Source organism: Pinus tabuliformis, chromosome Q, assembly GCF_031772625.1.
Source record: "Pinus tabuliformis cultivar Carrire ecotype Pingquan chromosome Q, CPIR1, whole genome shotgun sequence".
Lineage (NCBI taxonomy): Eukaryota > Viridiplantae > Streptophyta > Pinopsida > Pinales > Pinaceae > Pinus > Pinus tabuliformis.
In genome coordinates, this window is record NC_142296.1 from 859,140,760 (window position 1) to 859,168,319 (window position 27,560).

Below are 27,560 nucleotides of genomic sequence, written 5' to 3' on the forward strand. Positions count from 1 at the left end.
AGTGGGGTTTTATCCTTGCAGTGTGCCTACATCTTGTGTTCTCTTCTATTTATTGTTTGGCATTAGTCTTGATGATAAGAAAAGATAATTTGAAAGAACAAATAATAATAATGAAAACATCACAAGATAATGTCATAATAAGAGAAATTGTTTAACTGCCACACTTTGGATTTCTCAACAGCATGCACGTCACCTCTTCAAAAGGTTTATTAGTAATTTATGTGGTCAAAGTGGTTAGATAGAGGCCAACCTAGCTACGAAGGTGACAAGTGGCAATGTGGACCACTTCAAGCCTCTCATCAAATCATAACAGGCCAGCAGCCTACTTTGAAGGATTTCTAACACATTCCATGAATATTTTATTCATGAGAAAGCTGGAATGAAGCCTATAAAAGGGAGGTTTCATCTCATTTGCAAAATATGATTTGATCTTCAAAAAAATCCTAGAACACTTGTCATAACTGTTAAGGAGCTGATATTGAGCAGATTTGGGATTGCTTCAATAATTTTCTGGGCCGTAGCATTCAATAAGGCTGATTCTTTCAGATTTGCATTGATTTCATAGCTGGAATATTGTACCTGACTATTTCTGTTGGTCTTAGCTAGCAAAGGAAGGGCTGAATAGAGAGATTCTTTGATCCTCCTCGTCTTAGATTGATACCAGATCTGAGCATGTAATGCTTTGAAGGATGGTATTTAATTGAAAACTGTCCTGCTTCATTTTCATATCTAGCATCACCTATTTAATGCAACCAAGTTAGATCCATGTTAGTAACATAGTGTATCCCTTTGATCATTAATACTTGACAGTAAGTGAATATCCAAATCTGTTATAACTTATAACCTATTGAATACTGCAGATTCGTGGGTTTTGCTGGGTTATTTTTTGTTAAGTTAATTCCAACCAATCCATCCATCCCCCAACTTCATGCCCTTTGGTGAAGGCACTTTCCCATTCAAAATCATCACTAAACCTTCAATAAATAACCATAAATTTTTGTTTTGCCAAATCTGAAATTTGCATTTGGTTTTAAGGACAGATTTGGCAAATCCTAAATAAGGAATCCCCCTTTATGCCAGAGGAGAGCTGACCTCTAGTGAGAAGGACGACCACCGAGGTGAGAGTGGGTGATGTCCTTAACTTGCCCTAGGGCTTGTGCTTGATGATTGGGCTTAAATTCGACAGGCAGATTTTGGAGGTAACACACCCTTTTGCTTTGCTGATATTAATACTTTTCTGTAAATATATGATGTATTTTTCCAAAGAGACAACAACGAGATAAAGGGAAGTACAATATAGGTATTATAATGGTATTGCAGTACATCAATTAAGACAGCAACCTACAAAGGCACTGTGAATTTCACTTTTGATGCCTGCTATGAATTCTACGAGAACTTGTTCATTATACACTGATTAGCACTTCGTCATGCCTGGCTTACAATTAGCCATGCTTTAGCTCCCTAACAAGACATTAATCTCAGAGCAGTACTAAGAAATAGTACATTAACGATAAAAAAGCTGTGGGTGTGTAAAGTACCTGATATACTGGTCCTTCCTCAGTAGGATTAAGAAAGCTCCATATCCCTAGCACCAGGAATAATGTGGCCGTTTTGATGATTAAATTTCTAGATGGTGCTTCGAACCTGCTAGATATAGCCTTTATCAAACGTGAATCAGTCACTTTCTTCCATTTACCCTTAAGATTGATTTTTGGCCTTCTCCTTGCTCTAAAGCTTTCCAATAATATTTTATCATATGCAGATTCAATTGCATCCACACTTGGCTTATGACCTGCATACTGTTCAATCAGAAAATTCCTTGCTGCCTGAATCTCCTCTTCAGAAGCCTCCCTGCTGATTCCAAGCCGCTTGTAGGAGTCTTTAACATTGATTCTGGGAAAAACTGGTGATGCACCTGGGAGAAAATACAAAATTAGTTTTCTCTTTTTTATATCTATAATCTCAAGAAGATTTATGTGACTAAATACTCTTGAACCACGTTGTCTTGCATAAATTGTTATAATTTCATACCAGTACAGTCGCTATCTCATTAAGAATAATTTAGATGGAAACTCTAATAAATAGAGATGACAAAAACATTCTACTCATTGAAGATTAGCTCCAAAGATTAGGGAGCTGGGTACATGAATACATGCAGATGGGTCATAGTACTGTTGTGTTTGAAAATAATGATAAAATGAACTTCTACTAATCTCGAAAGAGCCTAAAATTCATTGAGTAAAACAGAATATACTTATAGTAAGATAGATGATCGGAGTATAGGGAATGAAATTCAACATAAAGGACAGGAAAGAAATAATAAAGCAGCTTCTGATGAACACATGACCACTTCTAACTCAGTTGAAGAAATACAAGAATAAAGACTCGATCACTTCATGCAATATTTTTTGTCAAGACTAGCTTGTCCACCACATATTGTATGAAGGAAACAGTGTTTATAACAAAAAATGTCAACAAGACATGTTTGGAATGTCAATCACCTGTAATGGAATATGATGAATGAAGATCAAGATGTAAAATCCCTAAGGAAATTTTACAGTAATAAACAAAGCATGCATAGACATAAACACACAGAAAAATTACTCAAACATCAGAACACCAAATAGAGCCAAAAACTGCACTGCTGAGCCATTTTATTGATTAAGCATGAAGTACAATGGGTGCTTGGAAAGTATGCACCTGGGCTTGCCCAAGGCAAGCAAGCTAAGCCCAAATGATGAATGTGAAATTCCCCCAAGCATATTGGCTGGTCTTCCTTGGCTTTGCGCTGAAATGCCTAGAAAATGAGCTGCTGGTTGTGTAGAATAGCTGTTAGGGCCTCCTCTGGTGCTCAGAAAATTCTGGGAAATTAACCCCGGGCTCTCCACCAAATACCCAGAATAACCCACGAAGGAATTTGCCAATGGTTGACCTTGGAATTTCGGCCCTATTTTCCCTCAATGGCTCTGTTGCTGGGTAATTTGACCCACCTGTCAATCTTGCTGCAAAAGCCCCCAAAATGGTTGCAATCACCAACAAAACACTTCCCCAAACTCTTCCTCAAGTTTCAGCCCCAAACTCCCTTCTCTCCTCAACCTCCAAGTGTGACTCCTCCAAGAACTGCGCAATTCCTGCGTTGCTACTGCTGGAACCTCTCCTCAAACTCGCACTCTCTGCTGCTGGTTCGAACTAGAATGGATGGGACTCCCTCCTTGGGCTGGCACTCGAAGTCCACCGAAGCAAGGGTTGAGATTTCCACTCGGAAACACTCTTGTGCTAAACAGCACTTGCAAACTTGGCTTCAGCTCAAGCATGCTAGTCTAAGACAATTCTCAAATATTCATGAATGACCAAAATGAGTGCCTCTTGCTCTTTTTGTCAAAGAGCCTCCAAAATGCCCATGTGGGCCCAGCTCGACTTTCCCCCACCAAACTCGCTCCAATGAGTGTGTTTCCCTTGTGGGCCGCATTTCTCTATGGGTGGCCCCCACGTACCACTAGTGGCTTGATTTTCCTCCTCCATCCTCTAATGTTTGGGCTCACTTTAATCAAAAATACATGTGGGGCCTCTAAACCCACACTTCCTAAGTGCTAGTGCGAATTTTTCCAAAATTGGGCAAAATTGATATTTCCCTTAGCAATGTTGCTAAGTGGGAATATCACACAAGATTTGGAAAGCAAAAGGCACTGTACAATGAAGGTAAAGACGTATAGTCACAGAACAGAAAACCAGTATGATAAAAACCCATGGAAGGTGTTTATTAGCTCACTGAAAAGAATATAATTTACAGAAATGTAATTATGCCACAAATATAGAGGCATAATGAAATGCTAAAGTGAAAAGTAACAGTGTGTGCTAAATTATTCTCAGACTATATGATATGATTCATATTCAAGAGAGTGATTCATAGAATGTGTCAATATTTTAATGAATTGTTTGAAGTTCCCCCGCGTCATAAACAACATATTTAACGTGTTTCAATTTAGGATTTGATTCACTAAAAAATAAGTGAAGATATACAGCAATGAAACAAGAATCGCCGAGTATGTCGATTACTCGCGATTCATCCTCTGCTCGTTCACCAAAAGAGGCAACTCGAAACTCTGCAAGTCAAACTCGCGTTCACCGAGTTTGACTCGTGGTCAATGTGAGTTTGACTCGTAGAGTCCCCGAGTTAGCCGACTTTGCCGCGTTTGGCAAGTGTGCGTTAAAAATCTGTGGGCGCGATTTTGATTTAGTTTTAAAGTTTTAGGTTAGTTTGTCTGTCCGCTCCATTGATACAGTCGCAAACAGCGGCAAGCCACTCCATTATTGCTCCATTGTCACAGTCGCAAACCACACTCCGCTCCATTGTCACAGCCGCAAACCACACTCCGCTGAAGCCCGCAGTCACAACAATTCACTGAACTTTGAAGCCCACAGTCACGATTCAGTTTGCAGGTGTTGAAGCCGACCCCGACACCGACAGTTCGCTGCACTTTGAAGCCCACAATCACGACTTCTTCTGTAGTCGTTGAAGCCGACCCCGATGCTAGCAGTCACAACCTAGTTCGCAGCTATCTCAGCCGTCAGCAATTGTTCACGATTTTTCTGTCGTCGGCAGTTTTCTGTGTTCACTACTTAGTCCCGGAGATAGTCGTCCGCAGATAGCAATTGTTACTGTGTTCACGACTCAGTCCCGGAGATAGCCTTCCGCAGAAACGCAGCCGCAGTCCGCAGAAAAGCTGTCACTATGTTTTAAACTTTTAGCTTCTCATTGTTCAGTGTTCATAGATATCTCAGCAGTGAACTGTTCGTTGCCACTGTGTTCACGATATCTCAGTTGTTGTCGTTGTCCATCAAGATTCAAGACGACTCCAGGAACGAAGAAGACTCCAGCTGCTGTTCACCGGGACGACTCCAACTGTTGTATGACAAATTTGTATTTTAAAGTTTACTGCTCTGACAAATTTTTATTTTACAGTTTACTAGAATACAAGCAATTTTAAATTTTTTATTGTCTTTTACTGTTACAGGAGCCAAATTAAACAGAAGGCACGACTCCAAATCTTAACACAAGTCCAAAACAACAACAATGCCGAGAGAGGACTTTGCTTGGGCTTATTGTGACAAGATTCTCGGAGACCCCAAGCTCGTTTGTAGATTTTGCAAAGCAAAATGTAGTGGAGGCATTTATAGATTCAAGCACCACCTTACACAAATACCCAGCCATGAGATAAGTCTCTGCAACAAGGTTGACGAAAATGTCAAACACCAAGCAACCTTGGCCATTGATATGTTGACACAGCATAATGCCAAGAAAGCAAAGCAGAAAAAAGAAATAGGAACTCCTGGAGTTGACGAATTTTCTTCCACTACCCCCGTGTCATTTCCCTCTGTTGAATCCTCAATGATGTTCCCAAGTTTCCCACACATGCCTCCAAGTCCAACTCAAACTCAAGGACTAATGGGTCCTCCTACATTCAACACTGGAGGTGGAAACATAAACACCTTTTTCGCTCCCCGCACTAAACCCAGTTCCCAACCTACCTTGGATGCCACTGGTTGGAAAAAAAATATCCATAGTCAAGCAAGGAAGGCCATTGCTAACTTTTGGTACTATTCTGACATACCTTTCCATTGTGCCAGAAGTCCTTATTGGCAAGCTATGGTTGATGCAATTGTTGTTGTAGGTCCAGGGTTCAAAGCCCCTTCATCAGAGAGCCTTAGGACAGATTTGTTGTTAGAGAGTGTTGAAGATGTCATGCTTGTGCTATCTGAGTTTCGTTCATCATGGGTAGAAACAGGGTGCACCATCATGAGTGATGGATGGACAAATCAAAGGAATAGAACTTTAATAAATTTCCTTGTATCTTGTCCAACAAGAACAATGTTTCTCAAATCAGTGGATGCCTCAGACAAGGTTAAGACAGCCCAACTTATTTGTGAAATGATGGAGGAAGTCGTTCAAGAAGTGGGAGAAGAACATGTTGTACAAATTGTCACCAACAATGTAGCTAATTATATGGTTGTTGGTAGACTTTTTGAGATTAGGCACCCCACTATTTTTTGGACCTCTTGTGTTGCCCATTGCATAGATTTAATGCTTGAGGACATTGGTAAGCTTCATTGGATACATGAGGTTGTGGAGAAGGCAAAATCCATAACCAAATACCTATACAACCACACTATTGTACTAAACACTATGAGAAAATACACTGAAGGTAAGGAAATTGTTCGACCTGCAGTGACTAGATTTGCAACAAATTTTGTATCTTTGCAATCTGTGGTTGAGCAAAAGATAAATCTGAAGAGGATGTTCTTGGGACCTGAGTGGATGGCATCTAAACATTCCAAGGCCCTTGAAGGCATTGAAATTGTAGCACTTGTGTTTAATGATGGTTTCTGGAAAGATGCCGAAGAGAATATCGCTGTGACGGAGTCCCTTGTTAGAGTTCTCAGGTACTTCAAGTCTTCAAGTTTTTTAACTTTTTCATTTTTTAAATTTCATTTTAAGCTTCTTTTTATTTTCAATGTTTCATAATTTCATTACATATTTCTTTGAATTTGAAAACTTGAACTTTCAGGGTGGTTGATGGTGGCAAACCCGCTATGGGTTACATTTATGAGGCAATGGATCTCGCAAAGGAGGCCATCAAAAGAAGATATGGGGATGAATTATATGCCTCTTTGGGACATTATTGATGCACGTTGGGATAGGCAATTGCATTCCCCTTTACATGCTACTGGATATTTCTTAAACCCACAATATTTTTATGATAAAAGCAAATTTAATGAGGATGGGGAGGTTGGCAAAGGACTTATGACATGCATGGAAAGGTGCTTCCTTGATCCAGATTTTCAAAGTTGTGTCTTTTCCCAACTACAAGATTATAGGGCGCCAACTAAATTATTTGCCTATACCAGTGCTATACGAGAAAGGTCTAAGATGTTGCCAGGTACCCTTTGAGGCTTGAAGGCTTCATCAATTCATTAAATTTGTTTAAAGTTTAAAGTTTAAACTTTATTTTGTATGTTAAATGTTTTATTAAATTTTGTTGTATTTTTAAGTTTTTACTATTTAGTATTTAGTATTTACTATTTAGTACTTCTACTCACAAACCCTTGCCACTTGCTAGGTCTTTGGTGGCAAAACTTTGGTAGTGATACATCAGATTTGAAGAGATTTGCCATTTGAATCTTAAACCAAGCATGCAGTGCTTCAGGTTGTAAGCACAATTGAAGCATGTTCGAGAAAATACATTCTAAGAAGCGCAACCGATTGACACAAAAGCGCTTAAATGACCTTGTATTTGTCCATTACAATCTACGACTTCGCAACAAGCAAATACTAGGTGAGATTGAATTTGAAGGTTTCATAATCTGATTTGCACTTTAAAGTTTAAACTTTAAACTTTAAAGTTCAAAGTCAAACTTTAATTCACATTTCAATGTCTCATGATAATGACAGGTTTGGATCATTCACCAATCGACCTTGAAGAGATAGATCTGCAAACTACAAATGCAGCAGATTGGGTCCAATTAGAGGAGGCTCCTCTTTTTAGCCTACATGACTTGGACAACTTTGAGAGTCAAGCAAGCGAAGGAGTGGGAGGAATCGCTTCTAGTTCTCACTCTTAAGAGTCTTAGACTCTTAGTTACTGATTTTTTTCTGATTAGTATGCAGTTTTTTGTAAACTTTTAGAAGCAAATGCTTCTGGTTCTATGTAGTCACTGGTTAGGAGTCAGGACTCGGTGCTTTGGATCATGTTTGGACTCATAACATATATGAGATACTTATTCATTCATGATATGTTGGACATCTATTGATAATAGATATTATGCATTGTTTGAACATGGCTTTACTGAATATCAATGATTTTTTTTTTTTTAATTCAATATATGTGTATATTTTAATTTATTGAATTCACCGATTTTTTCCCGAGCCAATTAAAACTCTTCACTCTTTTGCCTCGCCGATTTATTGCCAATTCCGAGTCTGGTAACATTGGTATACAGTAATAAGCTGAAAGTTAATGCATGAGAATAGGACTGCTATTTTACACAAGTGCTAGATCTACAAACCTTGGTAGATCTGTAGTAAGCATATGCTATAGCACAAACGCCTGTACAAATCTTAAGTTTTTACCCCTTCCAGCTTAGCATTCCAATTCAGGATCCATGCATGACCTTGAAGGATGCCATTAGAATTATTTTTAATGAATATCCTTGTTTAATGATGCATATATCAGGGTAAATTAGGTCCAGTTATGTGGTTGGCCAAAATCTTGCTCACAGCAGCTGTTTCATTTGGAATAGCAACATAATTTGAATACATTGACAAACCTGGAAACTGTATTACATCATAACTTGGGCAAACATAACTCCATTTGCTTATAATTTGATGGACTGTTAACTTCATCTTGAGTTTTGTTCAAGCTTCTTGAAGAGCAGTGAAGATCTGTGAAAGAGGCTTAAAAAAGTATTTTTCTTTACAGAGGTGGTCTTTACTGCATGGTTGTGGGTTGATCCTCACTTTATGTACACATTGTTTTTGTCATTTTCTAGAGAAGAGATGACCAAAACACTCCCCATTTGGCCATTAATACTGGATGTACACTTGAATCCCATGGACCTGTCATTGGTCACTAGTGGACATTAATATAATTTGTGTCTATTGTTTATTTTTAGACCTAACTAGCTATTATTATTTCTTTGCAGATTGCGAGCAACTTGCAATAAGAATGCAACCTGGATCATTTTTCAGACTACACTAAACTTTATTTTCTATTAAAGTACCCAATTGACATGTACAAAACAAGTATGCTTGAACCTGTTATAATGGCTTTCGACCAATTTAAAGAATTCCATAAGAATGCAAACTGGATCCTTTTTCAGACTCCATTAAACTTTCTTTTCTATTAAAGTAGCCAACTGACATGTACAAAACAAGTATACTTGAGCCTGTTATAATGACTTTCAATCAATTTAAATAATTCCATATTTATCTTGCTTAACATCTAGATTCCTTTGGAATTCCAACAAAACTCACATCTAGAAGAATTTTAAAAACCAGCCCAGTCCAAACTGGAACAGTCAAACCAGCCAGTTGGACAGGGCACAGATGCTAACCAGGAAGTGAATAAAATAGAACCGATGGGCCAATTTGTACTAGCTTGGTACCTATTACCCCTTCTAGCAGGGGTACCTATAGTAAATTTTTGGTGTGCAGAGCTATTTGTGGTGTGGCATGACCCTCCTCTATTATTAGAATATATCTCTATTTAGTAATGCTCAGTCTTTTAGCTGTTTCTATTTTTATTCTTTTAGCAGTTTCTTAGATGAAACTGTTTGTTCTATATTCTACATAGAAACCTGATGTTTCTATTATTGTAAATATCTTTGTATTATCATTGAGCTGTTTGCTCCAGGTTAATCAATTCATTCAATATTCTTTTACATGCGTGTTTCGCACTGTTTTATGGTATCAGAGCACAGGTGTCTTTCGAAATAATTTTTCACTGTTTGAAAAATTTTGTTTCATTTCGAAATTGCTCTTTAGGGATCTGGATTTTTTTTGTTATCGTGGCCACATTCGAAATTTTTTTTTCTCTCCAAGGGTTAGCGTCTCCATTTACAAAGAACGCTTGTTCATGGTCTGAGATCTGAAAGCTATTGTGAATCCGGGGGCAGCAGTCTTCTTCTGTCACGATATCTGGTGCATAAAGCTGGAAGCGGTAGCAGAAATCAAAGTTAATACGTTTTTGTTTGAATATTTTCGCTCACGTGTTCGACAGAACCACGGCACTTTCCAGCGGCTTTGGGTATCCACGTCAACATTTGTTTGAGTATTCTCGCTCTCGTATTCTACAGAATCACGCAACGGCATTTTTTTAAGTTCAGATTCTAGTGAAGGTTTTTTTATGTGACGGTGATACATTGAAGAACGACAGAATCCTGTTGAAGAACATTGATACAGTTAAAATTTGTTTTCTCTCGCGTATATTTGCTCACGATTTCAACAAATCGATATACTGCAGAGATCCTCCAGATTTTATGGTATAAAACCCGTGGATATATATGTCAAACCCGTGGATCTATATCTGAAATCCGTGGTTCATTATTTCACGCGTTATACTTCTGATATTTTTCAAACCCGTGTATATTGCAAAAGCCGATATATCTCAGTCATTCGCGTGTTATCAAAGCGTATTCACCTGTGGCTTTTATTTATATACACATATAAACGTAGCTGAGAAGTGACGTGAAGCTTTGATAGCTCACGTGGTCCAATTTCAAGCGTATACACCTGTATACACCTGTATATTTCAAGCATATACACCTGTAGCTGAGACGTGACCTGTAGCTGAGACGTGACGTAACGTGAAGCTTGGATAGCTCACGTGGGCCATTGTTTAGATCTTCGTATTTGTTTTGTGGGCCAATTTGATACCTGAGACGTATATATCCGTGGTGTGTGCCGGCAGTGTGTTACCAATCAGCAGAAACGTGAAGCTGAGACAGCACATGTGGGTCCATTTTTCAATATTTGTATTTGCTGTATTTGTGGTTCACGGGTTTTCCAGATTCACGGCTACAGTGACGGCAAACACATAAAGGTATTTTCAGATCCACGTATTTTCCAGTTTATAGTGACGGGTTTGATTAGAATTTGGATTAAAAAATATTGTGATTATATTTGAAACGGTGGGACCAGAAATAGCATCACAGTTATTTTTTTGAAGTGGGATCAGAACAGCATCGCAGTTTATCATCAGTACAAGTGATCAAACCAGCATCACAGTTATCCTTTGGTCTAGTTTTTTTATCTGGTGCACTGATACAGATCTGAGAAATTTTTTTTTGTATGCAAGTCTATTGTTTTTCAAAACAGAATTTGTTAAGATTTGCTACAGTCATCTTGAAAGAAGATTTTTAAGCAGGCAGCATTGTCGGCTTACTATCAGTGGCTTTTGAAAAATTCAGTAGTTCATTTCGAAACTGCGCTCAGGGAGTGTTCTTGATCAGCTAGCTTCTTTGCATCCTAATCTCTTGAGTTCTTTCATTCCTTTCTAAGGTCGAGCCCTCTGTAAGCCAGGTAGCCTTCACTGAGTCTTAGCCCCGGCTTTGCTCACTGTGATAAAAGCTTACAGTCGTCTATCTCGATACAGAAATGAACCCTTCTCTGTCTTGTGAGATCTCCACAATTTATTGATTCTTCCTATCTAGTGTTTGTTTGTGTTTCTTACAGTAAATCAGTCTTCTTTGGGAATCTTTTCATACTTATATCAGCATCTGTCAATTTCTGTCTGGATCAGCCTGCATCCTCGTTTGAAATCCGTGCAGGATTTTTTGTATTTTTCCATATCTTGGGAAACGTGCAGATGGCTTCGCTAACCAATCTCATGTTGGAAGGCAGTCAGGAATATTCCGAGCAGACAGAATCTGTTTTTTAAGCCTTTATGGCTAAAAGGTCGTCAGATCATGTACCGTCTTCTGCTTGGTATATTGACTCTGGTGCATCACGCCATTTCTCTCACAGGCGTGACTGGTTTATTGACTTCTCACCTTTCAGTGATTCTGTGGTATTTGGCGGAGGTGAAAAGTACACAGTAGCTGGCAGAGGTACAGTTCAAATTCAGTCTGGTGGGCGCACACTCATATTTCTGAATGTATACTATGTTCCTGGTATGGAAATTAATCTGCTGTCTGTCAGCCAGATTATGAGGAATTCTCCTCAGCTTGATGTTGTGTTCAGTGCACACAAGTGCTCTATTATTGACAGGGAGATTAGTATAACAGTTGTTGTTGGCCTAGAGGACCATGGTCTATATAGGCTACTTGACACTGGTGACTCTCCAGAAGTGGCTCTAGCAGCACGTGTCTCTCCCATCAGTACTCTTTGGCATCAGCGATATGGGCATCTAAATATGCAGTATCTCTCTCAGCTCTCCCGGGAGGGACTTGTGTCAGGATTACCTGATATTCAGACTCAGCAGTTGGGAGTATGCGGCGCCTGTCAAGCGGGAAAGCAACATCGGTCTTCATTCAAGAATGGAGAATCTTGGCGTGCATCTAAGGTACTCCAGTTACTTCACGCTGATATTTGTGGTCCTATGAATACAGCTTCTATCACTGCTTGCAAATATTTTTTACTTATTGTCGATGATTTCAGTAGAAAGATGTGGGTGTATTTTCTAAAAAATAAATCTGATGCACTTAGTACCTTTCAAAAGTTTAAAACCTTAGTTGAAAAAGAGTCTGGCTGTAACATCATGACTCTTAGGACCGACAATGGGGGGGAATTTTGTTCTTCAGCTTTTGCCAATTTCTGTGATATTCATGGCATCAAACATCAGTTAACCGCACCCTACACTCCTCAGCAGAACAGTGTTGTCGAGCGCCGCAACCGCACGGTTGTTGAAATGGCTCGTTCCATGTTACAACACAGGAGTGTTCCAAACAGATTCTGGGCTGAAGCAGTATTTACTGCTGTTTACCTTCTTAACAGATCACCCACTCAGGCTGTTACAGGGAAGACTCCTGAAGAGGTTTGGTCTGGCCGTAAGCCTAAGATCAGTCATCTCAAAGTATTTGGCTCAGTTGCATATGTTTGGATTCCAGCTGCTAAGCGCTCTAAGTTGGATTCCAAAAGCCAGAAACTCATGATGACAGGGTACAGTGATCATCACAAAGCCTATAGGCTGATAGATATAGCCACTGGTCGTCTTAGCTTCAGTCGGGATGTAGTCTTTGATGAGGACAGAGGATTCTTTCAGCAATGTTCTAAGGATCAGCCTCACAGTGTTCTTCCAGTCGGTCCACCTGATGGGAGGGATGATGTAGCATCAGTATTTGATAATACTCTATCTGAGCTTCCTCCAGAAGCCAACCCTCCTCTTGCTGTCCCTATTGCTCTTGAGCCTTCTCCACCTCCTTCTGATATTGGTTCCTCTGCTCCTGATATTGGTTCTTCTTCTCTTCGGCCTAAATGGTGGGCTAAAACCATAGGTGATCTCCGGGATGATGAGCTCCTTGAAGGTAGAACTTCTAGACATAAGAACAGACAACAGTCTACAGTCAATTTTTCTCTTATGGCTAACATACACAGTATTTTTGAGCCTCAAACCTATTCAGAGGCTAAGGGTACATCTGAGTGGGAACAGGCTATGGAAGCCGAATTCCAAAGTCTTCAGAAGAATCATACATGGACACTTTCTGATCTTCCTGCAGAGAAAAAACCCATAGGCTGCAAATGGGTGTATAAAGTGAAATACAAAGCTGATGGAACCAAAGATAAGTATAAAGCTCGTCTTGTGGCTCGAGGGTTCTCACAGAAGGAAGGCATTGACTATGAGGAAACTTTTGCTCCTACAGCCAAGATGAGTACCATAAGGCTTGTGCTTGCCCTAGCAGCTCAGTTCAATTGGAAAGTTCATCAGATGGATGTAAAGAGTGCTTTCCTAAATGGTGATCTCCAAGAAGAAGTCTACATGACGCAGCCTCCAGGATTCAAGGTTGCTGGTCAAGAACAGAAAGTGTGTCGGTTAGTTAAAGCAATCTATGGATTGAAACAAGCTCCTCGGGCTTGGTACATGAAAATTGATCAGTACCTGACAGATCAGGGTTTTCAGCGGAGTCCATCTGATGCAAACCTGTATATCAAGCATACTGGTGATGATATCTTATTTGTAGTTGTTTATGTGGATGATCTTATCATTACTGGCAGCTCTGCACATTTGATCCATGGGATCAAACAAGATCTATGCAGAACTTTTGAGATGACAGACTTGAGACTTCTTCATTACTGTCTGGGGGTTGAAGTGTGGCAGACTGAAAATCAGATCTTTCTTTCTCAGTCCAAGTATGCCAAAAATCTTGTGGAAAGGTTCAGAATGCAGGATTGCAAACCGGCCACGACTCCTATGGAACCAGGGCTCAAACTTTCAGCTCAGTCATCCTCTCCTCTTGTGGATGAAACTTTATTCAGGCAATTAGTGGGCAGTCTCATCTATCTTACTGCTACCAGACCTGACATCAGTTTTGCAGTAAGCTACATTTCTCGCTTTATGTCAGCTCCTAAAGCTGATCATTGGATAGCAGCAAAGCGGGTGCTACGTTATGTGCGTGGTACTTCTGATTATGGCCTCTTATATACTCGCAGCTCCAATCCTATTCTCAGTGGCTACACTGACTCTGACTGGGCCGGTTCGGTTGATGACCGTAAATCTACAGCTGGGTATGTGTTTAGTCTAGGATCCGGTGTTGTTACTTGGACTAGTAAGAAGCAACAGGCAGTGGCTCTCTCCTCAACAGAAGCAGAGTATCGGGGAGCAGTTAAGGCAGCCTGTGAGGCAGTTTGGCTTCGTCGTATGCTTGCAGATATGCATGTTTTTCAGACAGGGCCTACTTCTTTGTTTTGTGATAATCAGGGAGTGCTCAAACTTGCCAAGAATCCAGTCTTTCATGAACGAACAAAGCATGTGGAAACTCACTGCCACTACATTCGACAGCTGGTTGAAGACGGCTCAGTTCAGTTGCACTATGTTCCCACAACAGAGCAGCCCGCCGATATTTTCACCAAGCCTCTTGGTCCTGATAAATTTGTAAAATTTCGCGGGTCTATTGGTGTTGTAAATAGATTGAGCATTAAGGGAGGGTATTAGAATATATCTCTATTTAGTAATGCTCAGTCTTTTAGCTGTTTCTATTTTTATTCTTTTAGCAGTTTCTTAGATGAAACTGTTTGTTCTATATTCTACATAGAAACCTGATGTTTCTATTATTGTAAATATCTTTGTATTATCATTGAGCTGTTTGCTCCAGGTTAATCAATTCATTCAATATTCTTTTACATGCGTGTTTCGCACTGTTTTATCTATGATCTGGTTGCATTCTGATTTTTCAGCAGTTTCACGTTTGCCAAGGCAGCTCACATTTTTTCAAGTTGTTTCATGTACTCCGAAGCATTGGTCACACCTCCCAGAGCATTGTTGGGGACATTTGGCACATTTGGATGTCTTCTCGACCAGGGTTGCGGGGAAGCGACTCCTCCCCCCTTTTGAATTGGTCCTGGAGTGCGCTTCGAGTGGGAGCGCACTCCCAAAATTCATTCCCGTCAGGCTCCCGCGAAAAAAAATCACTCCCTGGTTTTTTTCACAAAAAAATTGTTTGAAAGATTTTCCAAGCGCAAATTTTTTTCAAAGAAAAAAGATTTTTTTAGTAGGGCAGCCTAATATCCAAGCTTATGGCCCTAGTATTGATATGCAATTCATGGTAATGTTAAATTCTTAAAGTAAAAGTGACATTCTCCATCCTTTTACTTAAATAATGTTAAATTCTTAAAGTAAAAGTGATGTCACTTTTACTTTAAGAATTTAACATTATTTAAGTAAAAGGATGGAGAATGTCACTTTTACTTAAATTTTTAACATTACCATGAAATGACTCAAGATGTTTGAGAGTAGTTCCAACCTCCTTGGACTTCATATGCAGAAAGCAGAATTTTAGATCTCACTCAAAAGCCAGCAAACTTATCAGTTTTTCAGGATTTCAGAATTGGGGGGATTGCAATGTTTCCATTGGATTTTGTCATGTACTAGGGTATGGGACTCCTATTTAATCAAGAGCACCAAGCCCTCTATGTACTTTCATGTTAGTGACATTGGTTGTCGAACTCCTCTATCATGACCCTACTAAAAATGCACCCATCGCTCAAACAAAATCTTGACTTGACATGCCACATTTTTTCTATCTTATGTTAATTGCATAGAGGGTGATATTAATGACAAAGATCCCAAGATAAGCAATGATTTTTATGATATGTAGCTATTTGTTGTAGCGTGATTTTTTTGGATGTTAGATGTTGAAAATTCTAGGGCAAATGTAGTTAACATGATTCTTGTTAACATGATAACTATTTGTGAGGTGTTTTTCAATTTTCCTTCTTATTCCAATCTTCATTGATTATTATTAGGGTGTGTCTTCGTCGGTTCATCAAATAGCTACCAAAAGAAAGAGACAAGAACACAAGATGTTGGCATCCTGCCAGGGCCAAAACCTCTCCCTCTTGGAGAGGAAAACCCATTGTAGTGTTCCAATTTGAAATTTACAGCTAATAACAAACACATGAACTAGGTTATAGCAAATAAAATCACAATTAGGAATGCACTATCAAAAACACAAAGAAATTGAGCAAATAAGCTGAGCCATTTTATTAAATTATGAGTTGTAAGGAGTACATGTAGCAAGGAACAAGTGAACTTGGGCTTGCATAAGCAAGTTGAAGCAACCTCAAGTGGAGTAAATGTCCCCAAGTGCTAGGAACTTCGGCCCAATATCCTTCTGCGTAGACCCAGAAATTGGCAACTGCTATTGCACTAGAAATGTTGAGAATAACCCTTTATGATGCCCGGAATCGCCTAAAAATGCAGCGGTAGCTTCTCCCAAAAATACTCATCCAAACCCAGGAAGGAATTTGGCCCAAACCAACCACCGCAAAACCCATAAAATGGTGCAATTACCAGCTGAATAATAAAACGCATTGTTGGACGAAAGAGGATTTCTGGCAGGAATATTCGCTGGAAAAATTTGCAAATTTAACCCCGAACTACTCTCAACAAACCCACAAAAAACCAGAAAGGGTTTGGTGTAGTTTCGACCCCCGGATTTCAATCCCAAATACCACGTCCTCCTCCAACAGCTAGGAAATACGACCTGCCTACAAATTCCCAGAAAAAGCCCTCCAATCACTCCCAAAATGCTGAGTTATATTGCCCCAAGGTTCTCCTTATTTCCGCCGGCAAATTCCAGCTCCAAAACTTGTCCCAGAAACTCCCACGTGTGCCTAGTGAATAGCTTCTGCGTTGGCCCTGGATGCTCCAAATTGTGTTGCCTTCAAGCAGCAATCTCCTGCTCCCAAACTCCTCAAAAAGGTTGATATCTCACTAAAGCTTCTATGCCAAGACTCTCCCGGCAATTGCTCCCCAGAAGACCACCGAAATGAGCCAAGCGTATCCTCTCCTGCGTTCTCCTGGAAAACACACTAGTTGAGTGAGTGGTTGAATGTTTGGCTCTGACTACCTCCAACTCCTCTCCAAAGTGGTACAATTTGACCTCCCTAGGGTGGCACTGGAAGTCCACCGAAAGAAGGGTGAGTCCTCCCCTTGGAGAACTATGTGCTAAGCAGCACTCGTGACCCACCTAAACAGCTTGAGAAACAAAGGAAAATAGATGAATGAACAAAAGGCCCCAATAGCTTCTATGATTCTTCTATTTATAATTTCTTCTTGCCTCCTCATGTGGGTCCCTCCATCCAATAATTCGACCTCCTTCCCTTATCAATTTGATTTTCCTAAGGGGTTTGAATTCCCCTTTTTGGGTGGCCCCCACATCCCACTACCAATTTAATCTTTCATTTTTCTCTAATGTTGGTGGCCCTCATCTCTCCAAAAATAAAGTGGGGACTCCCTCCACCCACTTTTCCTAAGTTGGCATGCCAAAATATTTCCCAACACACAATTGCAAAAATAGAAATTCATCTTAGCCAAATTAATTTAATTGGGGACATTACAGTCCTCCCCACGAAAAATTGCTTGTCCTCAAGCAATGCCTAAACAAGCACCCTCTCGATCACCTGACCCCAACAGTCTCTGCACACAATACCGGGGTCCCAAATGTACCACCGAGTCATCTTTGATCTCTGCCCTATCCTACCAAGATCCCAAGCCATCCTGACAGGCGTGAAGCATCCCCTGCTCCATTCATTGTCCATCTCATCATAGGCTTGTGATGCCCTCTGCATGCCGCCACTAAGTAAAGCATCATGGTAGTATACGATCCGGCTCATCTCCTAATGAAATTGCTCTATCGAATATTCCCTCTCGTGCACTTCAGGGGTTGTCTCCTGAAGATACAACCTACTCCCTATGCGAATGAAGTCTCCCCTACATGAGCTCCCACTGAAATCCTCCTACTGGCCAACCTGCCATGCTGACGAAGTCCCCCACACCATCAACGAGTCACTAAAGCCCATGGAGGATCTGAGTGACCTTCCCCTATAGCAACCAACTCATCCCTAAGGGTCATTGAGCTGCCAAGTACTGTGATGCCCGAGTCCCATGCTACCGTTAGAAAGGTGCCACCATGTTGTCGTTGTGCCACTCTGGCTCTAACCGACTACCCATTGTGCCTGCACTGTATCTTCCACTCCTGGAACCAGTTGGTGAAATACTGATAGAGGCGAGACACATCTTGCCTAGACATCTCCATGACACCAAAACCTACCCATCCAAATCTAACTCCGAACCTGTGCAACAACAGAGAATGTTTGCCTCCCCATATGATGAAACCCTTTGCAAACCCCCATGTGCCATCACAAGAGTGAACTATAACACTTTTTGCCACGAACCCGCTCATCACGAGTGATCTATCGATCAACTGAATCCCTGCATCCCATAGCTAGACCTGTTGCAGCATAGCTCTAACCACTGATGGAAACCCTCTGGCCATCATCTCTAGTCCCCACATGCCACCAATACATAGGCTCCATATATCATGAACTAATCTGAGGCATGTTAAATTGCCCTATGCCTGCCATGTGTATTACTGATGACCATTGGAAACCACATGTGCCAAATAGCTACCCCTGAATTCAACTAATAGATTGGTATCTGATACTCGCAATCGACTTAGTGTATGCGGATCCATCCTGCTTTTGCCAACCATCACCACTAGTTCGGCCACCTGCCCTCTGGAGAATGTGTCGATACAATGTCGGGAATCTGCATACATACTGGAAAACTATCTTAGTTGTCCACGGTATCCCCTGCTCATGCATGGTCCAGACATGCCCTATGTAAAGAGTGACACATGTCTCCCTTGTGACCGGCTCCCTAGGCATAGGATCAGTGATGAACAATACGCCATCCCAGCAGGTGATCACCTCATCCCTCAACCTATGGTTGTCAACTCATGCACCGACCCGATGCCACTGCTAAGAAGTCTCTCCCTAACGCACCAAGTGTCATCTAAATATCTTGGGTGAGCCCCCCATCCCCTGCTGCTCATGCCCAGAGTGTCAAAGGACAACAACCAGATCGCCCATTCCTGTAAGCTACGTAGGAGAGGGGTAGGCATGTGAGTCCCCATGGATACCCTCAAGTATCGCTCATCCACATCCATGTCGATCCTGGGTGAACTACACCCAATGGTATACCCAGAGTCTCTATCCATAAGTCTCCCAAGAGGGGACACTCCATGACCTTGTTGTGTAGCACCATAGGCCTATTGATTTGGGGTAGCATCAGATGTGCTCTAACCACGAAATTTAGTGGAGAGGTTGGGGCACATGAGATCTCCAATACCCAGAAAGGGTTTGGGCAGATTCTAAATAGTTCAGGAGATATTAAAATAATTAATATTTTTAATGGAGTCCCTAAGTCTAAACTTCGGGAAAATAAAATATTAATATGGATTAATATGAAACTGTGTTAGAATGGTCCAAAAGACATGGATCAAGCCAGATCTTATCTTAGTCGTTGATTAAAGACTTAATCTCGACCGTTGATATGTCAACAGGAAAAGTATAAGAGGAGGCTTAAGAGTCTCTTAGAGAAGACACGAGAGTGATCAGTCATTTTAATCTTTAGAGCGGGGTTTGCTAAGAGAGATAGAATTAGTGAGCAGGAGAGCAGTTGAGGCGCATTGAGTACAGAGAGACAGAAAAGCAGAGATAATGTCGGGTTAGCAGCAAAGCAGCCAGAGAGAGACGCAGGAGCAGCCAGTGCTCACGCAGGGTCACGTAGAGACAGCTGAGTAGCTGCCAGAAGGATTAGTGCTGAGTAGCTGTCGGAAGGATTATTCGGAGTTTCAGCCAGTAGATTTGTCAAAAACCGCGAGGTATTACTGTTAAGGAAATTCTCTATTGGGTAGGCCAGTTTCGGCACCCAGATCGTACTCTAATATTGCTTAATAAGAAAACCCTCAGATAGTTGCATCGGTTTTCCCACATTGGGTTCTTCCGACGACATTAGTCCAAAAATAATGGTGTCATGTGGTGTGTTTGTTCTTGTTTCTTATAGTTGTTGATCTCTAAAATGTTGAGCATGCACTAGTGTTTATTTTCAGTATTTACATTGTAAATAACTTGTTAAGGAAGATAACAGGTAGGTATGAATAAATCAAATAAAATGCATGGAGGGTTTCTAACTAAGTAAACTTAGAAACATCAACATGGTATCAGAGGGAGGTTGCAGATGACAGGAGGACTAAAAGACATCAGTCGAGCGGAGCAATAGCAGCAAAAAACAACTATCCCGAGGTGACAGAAGTTGTTTCTAGCAACGCAGAAGCCAAGGAGTGTGACGCAGAGCCAGCCAGGACCACGCAGAGCCAACCGGGAGTTGTGCAGAGCCCCAGAAAGGCCAGCGTTGCTGATGCAGAGGGCCAGAGGGCTGACGTAGGGCATCCCAGGGCAGAGGCAAGGCATCCCGGGGCTGACGCAGACCCATCTGGGGTGACACAGAGCCAGCGTGAGGTAGAGAGGGGCTGACACAATTCACAGAGAAGCAGATGTTGAGATCTAGAAGGCTGTAGGAATATTGCAGAGTGGAGTTGGTGAGGTACTGTGGTCAGAACAGTGCCTGACAGAGCAGGGCCAAAGGAGTTGTTACCGAGGATTTCTAGCGGAGGATCTCGGATCAGAAGTGCAGTTGCACAAGTCGATCAGAGTAGGGGGCATCTCAACAAGCAGCAGAAGGATTTCTAGGAGGGAAATTAGGACTCAGAGGGAGTCCAGAAGAGAACTTCCAGACGGGAAGTAGAGACTCAGAGGAGTCGAATAAAGAACATTCAAGAGGGAAGTAGAGGAGCATCATGGCACTACACGAGGTAAGAGACCAGAATAGACTGGACGGAGCATCGAACTTCGCAATCTGGAAGGCAAAAATCTTATTAGTGCTTGACAGGAATTGTGTCAAGAACTTTGCCTTGAAGGTAATAGTTGTCCTAGTTGAGCCCAACGATAATGACAGGTACGAAGAGGCGATGGCGAGGACCAAGTACATTATCCTTGAGGGGGTCAAGGATCATGCGGTACCACATAAAGCCGAGAAGGAAACGACATTTGAGATGTGGGAGGCTCTCAAGGAGCTGTACCAACATACTTCTCTGCAGAGAAGAATGTTGCTTGAAAATCAATTGAGGTTGTATTAGATGAAGAAGGAAGAACCGATTGACACCTTCCTCGAAGGATCAAATGAGATCCAAGATCAGTTAACTGCTATAGAGGCGACATCGGATCAGGAGCTAATGGTGAGGACAGCCGTGAATGCTGTCTCAGAAGACTGGGAGGTATTTGTCCAGAGTATCCTGGGCAGAGGGACTCTCCCACATTGGGACAAGATGAAGGAAGCTCTTCGCCAGGAAGAGATCAGACCGCAGTCGAAGATAGGTAGCAGCAGCAAGGGGATCAAAGTCAAGCAGGAGGAGGAAGATGTGGCCTTAGCATCTGAGGGAAAGCAAGAGAAGCGGAAGAAGAAAGTTCTCTCCAACATCAAGTGCTTCCACTGTGGGGAGCTGGGTCATTATGCGACCCAACATCCAAGGAAGAAGAGTAAGGGAGAGTCTTCCGAGACTAAGGCAGCGCCAGCAAGGGCAGAGAAGGAAGTGTTGATAGACGATGATTGTGCCATGAGTGCACACGCACCACTTGAGCGGAAGTGGGCAGACATCGAGATGTAGTCACGCGGACTACAGGCAATGAGGGACAAGATCCTTGAGGTACCCAGCCTCTTGGATTAGACCTTGTTACGAGAGCCCCGAACAAGAGTAGCAGGACTCGCTGAGTCGGGTAGAGATGGATGCGGATGAAGCGACAGAGAGAGCTACAGTGCAGGAGTCCCGAGACAGCGCGATTCTAGCAGGTTGCAGCAATGCGAGAGGCACAGGAGTGTTGCACCAGTGCAGGATGGCACAGAGACGGGTGCAACGGTGCGAGACACAGGGAGTTGTTGCAGCAGCGCAGAGGTCAAAGAGGTAGCACTTGTTAGTGGTAGAGGGAGCTTCAACATCAGAAGGGTCTTTAGCCCAACAGGGAGGTTAGAGTTGGGAGATCAATTACTTACTTCTCAGTAACTGAGTTGCAGTGCAGCAGTGGGAAACACGATTCACCATGATGAGAGGAGGTGCAGTGCGGATGCAACGCTGGGAGAAAGAACCAGCAGCAGCACGATGTAGAGGGAGTTGTCGTACAGATGCAGCACTGGCAGTGGTAGAACCATGGGCAGCAGTACAGGGTACAGCAGTGCAGAGAATGGTGGACAGCAGGCCTAGCATCAGCATAGAGACCAATGCCGGATGATCAGAGTAATACTCAGTGAGGAGTATTGCTAGAGCACAGTCCTCGCTAAGAGGGAGTGTTGATTTGGGGTAGCATCAGATGTGCTCTAGCCACGAAATTTGGTGGAGAGGTTGGGGCACATGAGATCTCCAATACCCAGAAAGGGTTTGGGCAGATTCTAAACAATTCAGGAAATATTAAATAATTAATATTTTTAATGGAGTCCCTAAGTCTAAACTTGGGGAAAATAAAATATTAATGTGGATTAATATGAAACTGTGTTAGAATGGTCCAAAAGACACGGATCAAGCCAGATCTAATCTTAGTCGTTGATTAGGGACTTAATCTCGGCCGTTGATATGTCAACAGGAAATGTATAAGAGGAGGCTTGAGGGTCACTTGGAGAAGACACTAGAGTGATCAATCATTCTATTCTCTAGAGCAGGGTTTGCTAAGAGAGATAGAATCAGTGATCGGGAGAGCAGCTAAGGCGCATTGAGTACAGAGAGACAGAGAGGCAGAGATAGTGTCAGGTTAGCAGCAGAGCAGACAGAGAGAGAGACGCAGGAGCAACCAATGCTCACGCAGGGTCACACAGAGGCAGCTGAGTAGCTACCGGAACGATTAGTGTTGAGTAGCTGCCGTAAGGATTATCAGGGGTTTCAGCCAATAGATTTGTCAGAAAGCGAGAGTACTGCTAAGGAAATTCTCTGTTGGGTAGGTCAGTTTCGGCACCCAGATTGTACTCTGATATTGCTTAATAAGAAAACCCTCAGATAGCTGCACCAGTTTTCCCACATTGGGTTCTTTCCGGGGACATTAGTCCAAAAATAATGGTGTCATGTGGTGTGTTTGTTCTTGTTTCTTTTAGTTGTTGATATGTAATATGTTGAGCATGCACTAGTGTTTATTTTCAGTATTTACATTGTAAATAACTTGTTAGCGAAGATAACAAGTAGGTAGGAATAAATCAGATAAAGTGCATGGAGGATTTCTAACTAAGTAAACTTAGAAACTTCAACAACGCCCCTGCATACGACCAAGCATCCCTGTACTCTTCGTCATGCCACTGTACATTGCGAACTAGCCTTGCCCACCGTTGGATATCCCCTGATGTTACCGTACTGCCCTGTACCATCTCATGTCGTACCTGTATCACTATGCCTAACTCTCCCTGCGGGTACTCAATGCGATGAGAATCACTCCTCCTACCCCACAGTGTAAACCAGCAAGTTGTGATATACCACCATGCATCTCCATGCTCCTCTGCAGGCCACTGCTCCTCGTTGCATAGCCCTACACACCACTGGATATTATGGCCTAGAATCACATCTATATGCATCAGGTCACACCTCCTCGTCCATCCTAGTACATATCAGCGCCCTAAATCACTCTTGCTAAAGGGGATAACTCTGTTGTGTCGATCCTTGATGACCCCTAATTCCTGAACCTCAATGGGGGAACATCGTCCCCATACAATGTTCGGTCCGGTGGCCTACCCATGCCACCTCCTCCAATAATTCCCTGGCAGAAAGCGCTAATCATCCTGTGACCCCATGCGCAACCAACATGCCAAATCAACCCATCGAGTCTGCTCATAAACCATCTAGCCACTAGTGTCAACTGAAATTCCCCTAACGAACGCATGCACTCAGGTACTGGGTTGACTACAATGCCATAGCCATCTCGTATGTCTGATGTCGGATAGGAAGCCTTGCCTGGATCCCAATGCCAATCTGGGCCTCCAATACCCTCGATGTCTGGGAGCTCCTGCTGAGCTTCAATCCGGACTACGTCCATGAGTCTAGCACCCTCCACCGTGTAACAACTCAAAATCTCTCGCCATCCAACCCCAAGGGAGGATCGAATGTATGAACTCCAGCACATAAAACAACCCCAGCATGCAGATGTTGCACCATGTGCGACTCAGGCCGTCTCATCTCGCTATCCTAGTCAACACATGAAATCTGAGTAGATATCTCTATCTCTCTCTGTCCAATGGGCAAAGGAAACCTAACAGTGATACCAGCCCCATCTATGTATGCTCGAAGAGGCCTACTCTCACGCTCCAAAGTGCACTCTAGTTGCACCAGTAGGGAATCCAACTGCTCCCCAACGTGAGTCAATTTGGTCGTGGACTCGGCACAAACTGCTCTCATGTCCTCCATCTCCTTGTTCTGCTATAGAATAGCCTCTCGCACTAACACGACCTTCCTTTTTAATGCTAGAAGGTCATCCTGAAACTGATGGAACTATCGTGGGCATCTATCACCTGTAAACTCGGTCACAGCTCCAAATACCTCGGCAATTGTTGGCATCTCGTCCATGGGTGGCACCTCCTCAAGCAATGGCTCTATGGGTGTAGGCTCTCTCCTATCCACCAAGGTGTCAACTAGGGCTATCAAAGAGGTCTCTAACAATAGTGACTCTTGCGCCTCACCGGGTATATCGATGTGCTCCTCACCATTCTGTGGGTCCTCAACATCATGCTCAAGCTCCTCCTCCTCAGGCTCCGGATATCGAAAGCCAAGTCTCCACCAGCAAAATCGCCTCCTGGTCTCACCCTCTAACTGACCTTGGCCTGTCTGCTCCTCTTGAGGAGATCTGGGGTCTTGAGTCTGTCGACTTATCCCACATGGTATAGATGGTTGCACCCCCACGGTTTGTGTACCTCTAGTAGCTCTGCTAAATGGATGAAGATGGGTTTGGCCTGTCACCCTCCTCAACTGGGTCAACCTCTCCTCGTTCCAACGAATTCCAACCCAAAATTCTGGCATACTGAATTTCCCTGGAGCCATGGGTTTGTCTACGGTTTCACCAATCATTGTGCCTACATACCCGAATCCTCCATGATCTTACTAGTTTACCACAGCTGGGCCAAGATCATGCTCTGATACCACTGTAGTGTTCCAATTTGAAATTTACAGCTAATAGCAAACACATGAACTAGGCTATAGCAAATAAAATCACAATTAGGCATGAACTATCAAAAACACCAAGAAATTGGGCAAATAAGCTCAGCCATTTTATTAAATTATGAGTTGTAAGGAGTACATGTAGCAAGGAACAAGTGAACTTGGGCTTGCATAAGCAAGCTGAAGCAACCTCAAGTGAAGGAAATGTCCCCAAGTGCTAGGAACTTCAGCCCAATATCCTTCTGCGTAGACCCAGAAATTGGCAACTGTTGTTGCACTAGAAATGTTGAGAATGACCCTTTATGATGCCCAGAATCGCTTGAAAATGCAGCTGTAGCTTCTCCCAAAAATACTCATCCAAACCCAGAAAGGAATCTACCCCAAACCAACCACCGCAAAACCCACAAAATGGTGCAATTACCGGCTGAATAATAAAACGCATTGTTGGACAAAAGAGGATTTCTGGCCAGAACACTGCCCGGAAAAATCTACAAATTTATCCCTGGACTCCTCTCAACAAACCCACAAAAACCCAAAAAGGGTTTGGTCTAGTCTTGACCCCCAAAATTCAGCCCCAAATACCACGTCCTCCTCCAACAGCGGGCAAATACAACATGCCTACAAAGTCCCAAAAAACGCCCTACTGCCCCAAGGTTCTTCTTATTTCTCCTGGCAAATTCCAGCTCCAAAACTCGTCCTAGAAACTCCCACATGTGCTCAATGAATATCTTTTGCGCTAGCCCTAGATGCTCCAAATCGTGTTGCCTTCAAGCAGCAATCTCCTTCTCCCAAACTCCTCCAAAAGGCTGATATCCCACTGAAGCTACTATGCCAAGATTTCCTAGCAATTGCTCCCATGAAAACCACCGAAATAACCCAAGCGTATCCTCTCCTACGTTCTACTGGAATACGCACTAGTTAAGTGAGTGGTTGAATGTTTGGCTGTGAATCCCTCCAGCTCCTCTCCAAAGTGGTATGATTTGACCTCCCTAGGGTGGCACTCGAAGTCCACCAAAAGAAGGGTGAGTTCTCCCCTTGGAGAACTTTGTGCTAAGCACTCGTGACCCAGCTAAACAGCTTGAGCAACAAAGGAAAATAGATGAATGAACAAAAGGCCCCAATAGCTTCTACGCTTCTTCTATTTATAATTTCTTCTTGCCTCCTCATGTGGGTCCCTCCTTCCCTTATCAATTTGATTTTCCTAAGGAGTTCAAATTCCCCTTTTTAGGTGGCCCCCACATCCCACTACCAACCTAATCTTTCCTTTTTCTCTAATGTTGGTGGCCCCCATCTCTCCAAAAATAAAGTGGGGACTCCCTACACCCACTTTTCCTAAGTTTACATGCCAAAATATTTCCCAACACCCAATTGCAAAAATACAAATTCATCTTAGCCAAATTAATTTAATTGGGGACACTACACCCGCATAAAATTCTTCTTATAGAGATTCCAATTGACGAATACCAAGACCATGACCATTGACCTACTAGGCCACTCCAAAGACCAAGACACCAATCCTCTTCTTCATCAATGCTGAGATCATCATCACTGTTGCTCCATCACTGAGGTCTTCATCAATGAGATCTTCATATTGAACTATGTATAGGAGGGTTGCATGTAGATTCACTGAGTTCATGACCTTTATATCTTCATCGAGAATGAAATTGTGACTGCACCTTAACGTATGACGAGATAGTGTATTACTATGAGTTCCTTCCATCATGCTGAGATTGTGTGTTACTATGAGATCCTTCCATCATGCCGACAGAGTGTGTAGTATAGTAGGATTCCTGAGATCATCCTTACTACAATTATGATAGCAGTGAGATTTGTATCGAGAAGGAGACTGTGTTCCTCTTGACACCTAGTCATTCTTATGCCGACAGTATCTCATCGTATTACCCATCCGAAATCACAGTGAGATTTCTCCATCTAAGCTCCTGGACTGCTGAATTAATTCGAGATTCCTGCACCTCCTGTACCCAGCTGAGATTGCAGAGAAATCCGAGATTTCTGAGCTTTTGTGGTGACCCTACAGGCCTATTTATAGTGGTTATGTTTCCATAAATAAGTCAGCATGTCCACTAAACCGGTGTCTCACCTTTTATGATCCGACTTGAAAGTTATATATGTATTGAGGCTGACATAATTGTTCTTCTTCATCATTTAGCTTGCAGACTTCTTTTTGTGCTTGTCTTGGAGGGTTGTTTAGACTAGTATACATTTACACATAGGCTCAAGAAGAGCTCCTTATACATGACTTTGACTCTTTGACTTTCCTAGACCTATGAAATGAGCAAGAAACTCATTCTTATAATTTACAAAAA

At 42.3% G+C, this 27,560-nt stretch overlaps 1 protein-coding gene across 3 annotated transcripts in view; it reads right to left on the minus strand.

Moving 5' to 3' along the window:
• LOC149222258 (DnaJ (DUF3353)) overlaps positions 1–27,560 on the minus strand; it is a 333,648-nt gene that overhangs the window by 140,216 nt on the left and 165,872 nt on the right. For 2 of the 3 annotated variants that reach the window (XM_089385332.1, XM_089385331.1), the window contains exon 4: positions 1,539–1,915. In XM_089385332.1, the coding sequence (XP_089241458.1) occupies positions 1,539–1,915 (377 nt within the window). Of the gene's footprint in view, positions 1–579; positions 740–1,538; positions 1,916–27,560 lie in introns of all 3 variants that reach the window. The other variant, XR_016249419.1, reaches the window with a different exon arrangement.